At 42.2% G+C, this 11,501-nt stretch overlaps 1 protein-coding gene across 1 annotated transcript in view; it reads left to right on the top strand.

The window, feature by feature from the left end:
- Positions 1–1,043: 1,043 nt before the first annotated feature.
- Positions 1,044–11,501, top strand: part of arb2a (ARB2 cotranscriptional regulator A) — a 142,517-nt gene continuing 132,059 nt past the window's right edge. Inside the window, exons 1-4 of the mRNA XM_079160880.1 lie at positions 1,044–1,090; positions 1,740–1,880; positions 2,958–3,059; positions 6,485–6,585. Of these exons, the coding sequence (XP_079017006.1) occupies positions 1,775–1,880; positions 2,958–3,059; positions 6,485–6,585 (309 nt within the window). The 5' untranslated portion in view covers positions 1,044–1,090; positions 1,740–1,774. The remainder of the gene's footprint in view (positions 1,091–1,739; positions 1,881–2,957; positions 3,060–6,484; positions 6,586–11,501) is intronic.

Here is an 11,501-nt window from a genome sequence, read left to right as displayed (position 1 = left end):
TCAGGTGAGAAGTGTGAACTTAATGTATTCTTAAGACACATGCACACACCTGCATGGAGTCAACCAGACAGCCTAGTGCAAAAATTCCCTGGGACTCTGCAACTGCCTCCAACCCTCACTAGATCCTCATTCACATTAATAATGACTTTATTCAGTTTTTTTTTTGTATTCTTTTGAGCTTTTTTTTTGGTATCCTTTAATTTTCTAGGCCCTCTTTCTCTTCAGTAATCACATAGTATGAGATCATTCGCATGTAAACAATTATCTGTGGTGGAGGAAGTATTCAGATCCTTTGTAAAGCCAAAAGTAAAAGCACAACATCTCAAGTCCTGGATTTAAAATGTTATTTAAATAAAAGTGAAGAAAACTGATAAGCAATACTTCACGTTACTGGAACATGTAACTTCATGTTCAAGTGAATATATATTGTTAATTATTCATTACCTATCTTCACTCTAAAAAAAACGCTTATACATTGGTAACTTCCTAATTACAGTGTTGATTGTTGGACATGGCTGGAATGTGGAAAAAGCTTTTAGCTTCTTACCTCTCCTGCACAAGTTCATGTTTACTATTGATTCATGTATATCAATGTATAAGTTGGTAAACTTGGACGTATCATATCTTTTATAATAATTGTATTTTTGAATATACAAACAATACATAAAGTAAATCATTCAAAAAACTGTAGTGAAAATATCACTAGTAAATACCTGTTACGAAAATGTAAACAACTTTACATGGGGTAGTGTGATCAAAAACAATTCATCATAATTTATTTTTTACATGAAAAGCATTTATTGACACAATATTTAGACCATCTAAAAAGTATGCAGTAAGGTTAGCTGTGACATAAATGTAATCGACTAAAAAGTAGACAAAGCCGTGAGGTAGAAATCTCAACACAGGAGAAAACATCTGTATAAACTCGAGCAGCTGCCGTGCTACTGTCTCTTTAAATATCCCTTCCAGTCCGTTGCCCCGGTAACCCGGAAGCTTCACGTTCTCCACGCGCCCCACAGCTCAGAGTCCTTCCTGTTTTAGAAATATCAAGGAAGCAGCAGCAACTGGACTGTCGCATATACTGATGGTGCGTGAGTCGAACAAAAAGCATGCATGCATGCATCTACTGCAAACAGCCGCTCCTCTCCGAAATGTGTGTTTTGTTTGGCTGAAAAAAAAAAGAAAAGTGAAATAAAAGCACGAATGTCTCACTGTGACGTTACCCGCGTGCAGTGGCTCCAAGTAGAGCGACTGCACACATTCCGGGGAGTTGTTTGCAACAGTACGAAACATTGAACAGATGTTGACTGTGGTTGGGAGACCGACAGAGCAGCCCGAGGAAGCTAAGCGTGTGAAAATGAGCGTATTGTACTGCCCGCAGCGTGCTTTTAAAGCAATAATAACTTTGCTGTGTTTGCATAATTAATTCAGTTGCTAACAGTTACATGTTTCATAGCAGTAATGTTGACTAGTTGTTTACGCAGTGTGTTATTGCTGTGTGACTGACCCCTGCTCCGTTTAATTCAGTGAGCTATACGCTTGAAGCGTGTGCAGGAGTGTAGGATCCAACAGTGAGGTGTTATGTTTGGCTAACTGCCACCGTGAGGGAATTTATCGTTTATTCTGTGGCAAATTAAGTACAGACGTGTTAGAGTATGACGTAACACAGTACATGTGCTCCAGCAGGACGATGTGTCGTTGTTATTTTTCTCATTTTCAATTCCTACATGTGACAGGATGCATCTGAGTGATCTTTGGGACGGGAGGACCCATGCTCTCTCATCTGTGTGCTGCCATACCCGAGCTGTACATATTGTGGATCACTATGGCCCAGATAGCTGGCCAGGAGGACAGAGAGAAAACTACTGCACTCAAAGGTAAATGTGAAAGGGCAATCTGAAAAGCAACTATACTGAAAATGGGACTACAGCCTTTGTGGCCACGTACACTTTGTTATGATGGACCTAAAGTTAAGATGTCAACATGTTGCTAGTCTTAGTTTCATTCTTTTTTTATGGACTTGCCGCCTCATTATTTCTTAGCTAACACCTGCATCGTCTCGAACAACAACACAAATGTGTTTCAAAATGTAAACAGACTCTCCTAGAAAGGCCTGCTGTTTTGACCCAAGTGATGTTTTGATCACGTCTGACTTCAAAATTCAAATCGACAGTCGTCTCATAACACTGATGATATCCAGCAGCCTACGTCTCCCTGAAGGCGTTCCTACAGTCTCGAAAACTATACCGAAAAGAAGGTGCAGTTCCTGTAAGGGTGTACACTATACTAAAGTTTAATGATAGAGGGCGTTATGGAAATGTGAAATCCCAAAATATTTTGCCCAAGTGACACTTGAATACATGTGTGGCAGAAACACACTTGTCTCATATTACTATAAAGGAGTGTGCCTCTTGAGCTGATTTGTGACTGAATGCCTTTAAAAGGTTTGTGGCCTATCTGACTCTGAATGGAATCTTCAATTATTTGATTATATGACCTTAAAGCGCTACTTACCAACTCATGTTTAGCTTTATTAACCCTAACCACAAGAGCAGATAACATGAGACAGGAAATAATCCACGTAACCTTGAGGCAAACGTATGTACTGCAGATCAGTTTGTGTGAAAACTGTCAGTAATTGTAATTATTTGATGAGAATATTCATCTTTTCCACCCGCTACGCCACTTGAAGATGATGAAAAGCTTAGTTCAAACGTTTAAGGAAGCGAGTAGGGAGGACTTTGGCGCAGCCGTTGCTGTTGCTTCATAACTTAACCCAATAGGGAGACATAATCACATTGTAATGTAGGTGATGTTGCTAGATATTCTCAGGTTATGATGTTGTGATTGAGATAATGGCATGACATTTTGACTTTGACATTCTTTGAAAGGAAAGCAGCTATTGTCACATTTTTTTGCTCACCTTTGATCTTATCTTTTCTCTTTCTCCTCAGATTTGCTGTCGAGAATAGACTTAGATGAACTGATGAAGAAAGATGAACCTCCTTTCACTTTCCCCAAAACACTGGAGGAGTTTGAATATGCCTTCAACGAATGTAAGTGCATATTTTAGTCTTCAAAGCACACAAAGTCTTCCTCTCTAACAAAAAAAAATCCCACCAAATCCCATATACTCTAAGTGAATAGAACAACACTGCTGACAGTTCAAGTATAATACTTCAGCTCAGGTGAATAGAGAGTTGGATCTTGGCACTGTCATGTGTTCTAGATATAAACTGCAGGACACATAACCTAATAAAATGGGCTTGTTGTCAATAACATGTCGTCCATAACAGTGTTTCCCAACCCTTTAGGCCTGTGACCCCTTAAAATGAAGGAACCCCTTGTCACAGCTTGAATATGTTCACCAAAGAGTGAGTTTCCCTTTTGAAACGTCTTCGATTTTTTCATTTGAATAGTTGTTAGTGACCTTGAGAGTAAAAACTATCCTGAATTTTAAAAAAGGCAAAAATTGAATGAGTAGCAGAACAATGCTTGTTCATTCCTTTAGTCTCCATTTTATCGTTTTGTGACCCCTCAGATTAATCGTGTGACCACTGGATGGGTCCCGACCCCGAGGTTGAGAACCTCTGGCCTACAGAGTTAGTTGCTTCCACTTGGTTCATGTTGAAGTTGCTGGGAAGTTGACATAAAAGCAACATTACCATAATCCCTTATAAAACTAAGACAGTTTTAACATAAACTGTCTGTGTGTAATTACAGCTCTGCTCAGTGTGATGGCCGTTTTTTGAATTAATGACCTAAAACTGTCACCTGGGACATTTTGGGTGTAAAGGTGTGTGTCATTTATTAGTGACAGGAAAGAGCAGAGCTGGTCCCAGAGTGGTGTGGTGTCCAGATGATATAAAAGTCTCTTTAGAATTCTCTTGGCTCGCTTTAATCAAACCAGGTGGAGAGAAGGAGAAAGAGTTGGAAAGGGGGTGGTGGTTTTGACTCTTAGTATTCCCCTGTAGCCCCTCTCTCTCCCTCTATCTCCCTCTCTCCTCACCCCCTCTGTTCTCTGTCAGTGTCTCTGCTGGCTGTCTGGCTGCCTGAGTGGGGGACATGTTGTGTACTCTACGGCCCGTCAGTAACCTACTCAGCCTTGCCCTCCGCCTGACGGAGCATTTGCATAACCTCGCTGTGCCTAAGAACAGAGACACGGAGACACCCCCCCCCCCCCCCATCCGCCACCCCCCAAACCCCACCCTCAAGTCCCAGCTCAGTCTCCCATGGAGGGATGAACACATTCAGAGACTCTCCATCTCTTCTCCCTCACCCTCACCCTCCTCTCTCTCCTGTTCTTCCTTTTCTTCCTCCGTCTGTATCTCTCTATTTCTGCCCCTGCCCCACTCAAAATAACCACCTGAAACACAGCTCACACACACACACACACACACACACGCACACACGCACACACACACACACACACCCATACCCATACCCATACCCAATCTGTATGTCTTGTCAATTTCCACTCAGGCCTGTTTTGGAAGGATAGCATTTCACAGTAGCTCTGGCTTGCAGGCATTTCTATAGCTACACCCAGGCTACAAGACAGGTGGAACAAAAATGTTAATTTGACCATGTAATGATGTGAATACAGACGAGGCTGTGTACAATAGTTTGCAGGTATCTTAATCACTGAAGATGATGGCTTCATCTCGCTAGCCCTCCAGTTTTCCATTACTGGAAATCCAAGGTTATGTACACCTAATTAAGCGGCCAAATTGAGAACAGAATGCTAATTATGACAGAAAAGAGGAGAAAAGTTGAGAAAACGTTATTCCTCTGAGAGGTTGTGTTGGGGGAGGCAATGGAGCTGATCACCCCCCCCCCCCCCCCAGCTCACATTCACACACACTTCATCTCTCCCTCCCTCATGCACACAGACACACACACACACTCGCCTTTCTTACAGTGGGATTTCATTATAGCTCGTCTCTTCCTTCTCTTAGGCAGTAGTGTTTAGATCCTCACCCCTCCATGAATGCATAATTGATTTTCTTCAAGGTACTTTTTGTGCACACTGGTTCATCCTAACTTCTCACTCGTCCCCTGCTCTACCTCTCAGGTGTTCGTCTGCTTTTTAATGCAGCATGATGACAAACGCAGTACCAGGATTACACGTTGTCTAGCGTCTAACCATGAAAGCAAGTTCTGTAATACACAGTGTGTTAGCAATGCAAGATTTATCACATTGATAGAGGGTTGGAAATGGTGGCAATTTAGAAGGAGATGAAAAAAGTGCTTATGCATTCTTTTATCTTGGAAAGATATTATATTTATTTATATCTGAGATGGGTTTCTTCACGTTGTGCAATAATTGAGAAAGTATGAGAGCCCCCTGGCTATTTGGGTTAAGTATGTGTGCTTTTCAGTGGTTTAGCTCTTACAAATTCTGCAGTCATAAAGGTCAAAATTAAATTTAACACTGTTTAGTGTTTTATTGTGTTGTAGTGTCAACCGCAGGATCGATGGGCTCATTGCTAAGGTATAAACGTATAGTGGTTCCACAGCCACACGAGGGTAATTGTTTATTAAGAAAAAAGTAGCACCATTTCTGAACAGCATTTTCCTGTCTTATGACTGTTTTATATAAAATAAAACTCCCCTGTTTTCAGTGTATTATAATAATTCACTTAAACATGGTCCCAAAAAAGCTTTTGTTTCTTCTCAGTCAATTCTTGTGTGTTGTAATGGCAACACTGCACTCTTGCAACAATTTACACACACATACTTACGCCTCGTGATACTTACTGTTTGACCACACCTGGTCCTCCTGGCTCGAGCTGCTGGTGTGTGTGTGCGTGTGTGTGTGAGAGCTGTGCTGGTTAGGGTGATTGGCTGATGCCCAGACAGCGTTCTCAAAGGAATTGCAAGGAGCAGTTGTTGTTGTGGCTAATGCGTGCCAGGCCACCTTTCTCTCACTCAAAAAACACCCTGAGAACCATTTTCACACCTCCTTTAGTCTTTGCTCTCGGGGATTTCAGGTGGAAAAGACAGGGACAGACCTGTGGCCTGTAGCCAGAGTGAGCTAGGAAGGAAAGGGAGAAAAAGATTGACACAGTTAAAGAGGAAGGGGAGAGGCTTTTAGACGGGTGAAAAGAGGGAGAGAGGGAAAGACAATTTTTGCCATACCAGCTGTCCAGCGCTGGCCTGCCAGACTATCCAGAAGGCCGTTGGAGTCGTGACTGGAAGAACGTTGCTTTATCCACCGACCTTATACCTGCCAGATGGGGGTGGGCGAGGAAGGGAGGACGTGAAAGGACCACCAGACAAAAAGAGACAGAATAAAACAAGTGATAGAAAGAGTAAGAGGTCAAGCTTAATTTGATTAATTTGACAGAAAAAGGTCCTTTTGCAGGTCCAGTCAGAAATAGTGATCCATCCACTATTCGCACACACACGCATATACAGGTATCCATTATCAGTACAGATGTGTGTTTTTAACTGCTTTCATTCCATCTTTCTCTCACAGATGGCCAGCTCAGACATATAAAAACAGGAGAGCCCTTTGTATTCAATGCCAGAGAGGATCTCCACCGCTGGAACCAGAAACGCTATGAAGCTCTTGGAGAGGTAACACATTTCTTTTAAGCTTCCTTCAGGCCATCCACGTTCCACTGGGTCTATTAGGATTTTCTGTCTTAACCAGTTTTTGTAACACGGCATTTCAAGATGTGACAATGGTTGTTAAGTAGTTGTAGAGCAGACATACATGGCTCAGTAGCTCTTATCACACATGGAAGCTGCGACATGGTTTAATTATATTGGTGAAAAGCAGAGTGAATATGGCAATCATGCTTGCTAACGAATTCTCCCAGATCTGCAAGATAATGATCTGGGTCAAGTGAGTTACAGCGAATTCCATTCACTATTATCGATATCTTGGCAACTTAAAAATGGCGGTTTTGTGCAGGATGTCCCGTGTCACGCATTCTCTCTGACCAATCAGTGTGCTGCAGTGTTTGGATTCCACCTTCTAGTATTGGCTCAGCTTGCTTGGAACCTTGTGGTACCAGAAAAAGTTCCAGGTACTGTCCACAACCTTTGCTAATGGAAACGTGAAAATAACCAAATGTTCAACAAACAAAACTGAAGTGGACCGCTTGGTGGAAACGTGGCTCATGTGACTCTTACGGATCCCAGCTCTTTTTCAAACATGATGTGGTCAAATCTGTGTGTATAAGGGGCTGTGGATCTCTTGCGCATTCTTACATACTGGATGAATGGCAATGTGACTTTCTTTTTAACACCTTAAATGCCGGTACCGAAGAATGGTTTCAACCGAGGCGTGTCTTGTGGTCCAGGCCTCGGGTCTGCTGAGGCAGATGAGCACAATGGATTTCACCCTAGTCACCTACTAGTCAGCTGAGCTGAGGCATGAGTTGAGTTTGTGGTCAAATTTCGAAATCTACTCATTCTGAGAGCCTAAAGGAGATGTGAAATCTGAACACGGGCCTGAGACTGAACCTGGGACCCCCAACCTCCTCACCAGATGAAAGTCCTCTACCAAGCCTTTTGAGACACTAAGAAGGGACGAGATGTCACGATGTAGATAAACAACCTGCCTGTGATGCGCACAGTACTGGAGGCCTGTCTCCATCTGATGGATGCTTCAGGCCTGACAAAACATGTGCAGAAGAGAATCAACAACTGTTTCCACAGTTTTCCATGATTGTGCAACATGCAGATGCCAACACACGTTAGAGACTTTACAGTTACTGATGCAGGCAGGGCTGGTGTGAATGGCACACGACAGCATGGACAGACACTAAACACTACATTTGAACTTTTATGCCACGGGATACCTACAGTCTTAAAATCCCATCGATACATTTTTGCCACAGTTCCTTGATGCTCTTATGAAGTTTCGTGGTCGTCCGACTGCATCACCACATGTCCAAACATCCTAAAGTTTGCCTCTAATTCCCTCCCACAGCACCACCACATGCAACATGCATTAAGATAATGAGACAAATGTTCTTTTGTAATCAGTTTTTTTTTGTTTGCATCCCCTGCTATGGTGCTTTTAATTGTGTGTGTTCTTTGAAGTTCAAAGCAAAGTGATAGACCCGTTTGTGGGATTACCTGGGTGTTTTTATTATTTCTAATGCAGGTATACAGGAGCTCCTCTGAGAGCCAGCCTTCTGTGAAGGCTTTTTCCCCCTCTTTTCTTTTGCCTGCTCAGGCACTATCCAGCATCTGAAAAGGATGTAGAAACAAACATTTGGTAGCATGCAAGAATAGGCCCTGAAAGAACACACAGACATTTAAACTAGCTGAACTCAGGCATCGGCGGGGGGCCGAACATTTGGAGAAAATAAATAATCATCAAGCAGGATGTATGCAAATTTTATTCATCTTGTGATTAAAAGAAATGACAGAAGAATCTTCTTTAGAGAAGAAAAAAGGAAACGGTGTCAATCAGTGTTGATACAAGCTTGTTTAATGAGAACGGATACTGTGTGAGTTGTGCTGCGGGAGATTAACTGGCTGAGAAGAAAGGAGCACTACCTGAATAAGCAGTATTATCAGTCTGTTGTTTTTAGGCCACAGATGATTCAAGGAAATGAATATTGTACCTCTCTCATACAGCTTTGCAAGTACAAATGCATTGTTTTTTGCTGGTAAGAAATATGCTCCATTATAAATAGACACAGCCACTGAATTGTATGCCTTTGGTTGTTAAAGTGGGTTATGCTGCTTAGTCAGCCCCTCTATGTGCGTGTTTAAGGGTGTGTGTTACACAGGCGTGCTTATTTCTGTGTCCGTCTGGCCGACACATGCAGACGTATTAGTGCTTGAATTCCTCAATCTATGCCATTTGTGGTCTTTCTAGTCTCTTTTATCGTCCCTCTCCTTCATTTCTGCATCAAGCAGGATGAGAGAGTTTGTCAGATGTCATGAGGGTAAATGTAATTCTCAACTCACTCCCTCTCTCTCTCTATATACATACATATATAATAACAATAATAAATAGATATAACATATGATGTGGAATGTAAGAATGTAAGAATGTAGAATAAGCGCCAATGCAGACAGGCCTGTTATGGGCCAACATCACTTCACAGCACACCCAAATGCCCTCTATCAACCTGCCACCTGAGACGGTCCGAGAACTAGCGACAATTCAGCCTGAGAGCTGTGTAAGATGGCACAAGGACGTGGGCTCATGTGTTGGTCCCCGGCAGTGTGAATAGATTGGTATCATCATTGCCCCCTAATGTTAAATCACGTTCCTTTCTCTCCCTTCCTTCCTCCATTCCTCTGGAGGAAGGATGGCGGCTTCCCGCTTTGCTACAGTGCAGACACCTTTCTCACCTGCTTTCCATTTTTGCTACTTTTTCGTACTTATCTCCAAATGCTAAAACTTTAAGGAGGTGTCCTATTACAACTAAACCTTTCGTAGGGTGATTTATGACAACTCTGGGTTGTCATAATCTACTTTGAGCTGTCTTCTGCTACCCACAACGTTAACGTGACCCAAACAGAACTGATGTGCACAGACGTGTTATAAAGTGTCAAAAAACTGCCGTACTGGAGACAAGGATATTTGTGCTTGATAAGTCTTGTGAAGTCACGACACTCTACCAATGTCTTCTGTCGGGGAGTTAGCTCATCAGAACTCAACTCGACAAGATGTCAATGGACAGCTATCTCTCATTGAGACCATAACTTTTCCCAAGGCTCAACGAGATGAAGCCAGAAATGATGAAGTGGAGATGGCTGCTGCTAAGTTTGAACGTGGGAGTATTACGAAGTGTGCCAGCCTTGTCTGGACAACCTGAAATCCCAGTCTTTTTATTAGTTAACCAACGCCAACTGTTTAATAGGTCGACAGGTCCAGCAGACTCGTAGGACTCAACACATGGCTCAGCAAAACCTGCGGTCTGACAGGGATCAACTGTATTCATAACTTCAATCTGTTCTTGGCGCTGCTTGACGACAGGGCATCTAACAAAGAGAGAGCTACTTCCAGGGCACTTCCACCGATCTATAGCAAAATATGGGTCTCAGACCTCCGGCTACATCCACACTGCATGGTTTTCGTTCCAAAACGTATAACTTTTGCTTTACACCTAGCATCCGCACAACTCCGGCGTTTTAGACCCCCTAGAGCAGGGACGATTGAAAACGCTGCTTAAGCCGTTTTAGTTGTATTTTAACCACACGACTGAATTTAGGAAGACACCTTTGAAAACAGTGACACAGACACTACGTTCGCTTCCTTGATTGGGTTTTATAATCCACGTCGTGTCAGGCCCCTATCACGTGACCCTTTTCCCGGAAAAAACCCAAACAAGCCTCCTCTAATAGGTCGTTATTTAAACATGGAGAGCGAATTTGCCGTTGCCGAGCTTGTTCTCAATGCTAGCATCTGTTGCGCAGTTAAATTCTACTACTGCCTAAATACCGTTTACTGTGTTGTTCTATTTCAGCTTATGTTAATCTTTTATTCTACTTTGTTTTAATCCGTTTGAGTCCTATTTCCCGTGTCCTTTTTATATTGTCTTTTTACATTGACTTGTGGTTCTTTTATATCTTGTCTTAGTACCTTTATGCCTCATGTAAAGCACTTTGAATTGTTGAAAGTTACTTAACACATCTGCCTTTCCTCTGTCCATCTCTCCCTCCTTTCTTCCCCTCAGTGTTTTTATATCCTCACAGTCCTGTCTTGTTTTGTGTGTCTGTGTACATGTGTGAGGGGGCTTTGGGGGTAGAGGCTGTATTGTCAGACACATCACAGCACCAGATGTCCAATTTGCACTTCAGCCTCGTCTGAATGAAGGGACAGATAGAGAGAGGGGAGAGCGAGGATGTTGGTGTGATGGCCTCCAAGAAAGACAGACGAGAAAGAGATGTGAACAAAATTTGGGTTGAGCACAGCAGCAGTGAATCATTTTTTTTAAGCCGCACTGGTCAACTTTATTTTGGGTACCATGGACTATACTGTGTGTGTGTACATATAAGTTAAGGGCAAATGTGTCCATGAGCATGTGTGCTGCAGTTAAACGCCTGAGAAAAAACTATTACCCATTAAGTTAGACTGCCGCCTAATTTGTTTGCCAGTTCTATTATTAATGCAATAAGAATCATGAACAAACTTGAATCAGTAAATTGAGATTGAATGATGTAAGGTGCACAAAAGCAAAATATAACCTTTAAAGACATGCAAGCCATTGCAACCACTAGAAAGAGACAGAAATAGAGAGGAGGAACGTTGAACAGACAGAATGACTGTGAAGGTGTAATGGCAACTCATAGCACATGCTTTTGATTACATAAATCAGCCAAAAAACTACATAAAATCATAGGCTAAATGGAGCAAATGTTGGAAATCATGTATTATAGAAGAGATCAAGGCAGGTTGAGGAAAAGGGAATAGAAAAGATCAATAAAACAAAAACTAAATCACACAAATGCAACTGTTTGAATTTACTGTTGAGAGTACAGTGTACTGTTTTTTTTCTCTTACCCAGAGTCAGCTCGCT

Source organism: Pholis gunnellus (assembly GCF_910591455.1).
Source record: "Pholis gunnellus genome assembly, chromosome: 6".
In the NCBI taxonomy this organism is placed as follows: domain Eukaryota; kingdom Metazoa; phylum Chordata; class Actinopteri; order Perciformes; family Pholidae; genus Pholis; species Pholis gunnellus.
Note: the sequence above shows the minus strand (reverse complement) of the source record. Positions and strands in the feature narration are given on the sequence as shown.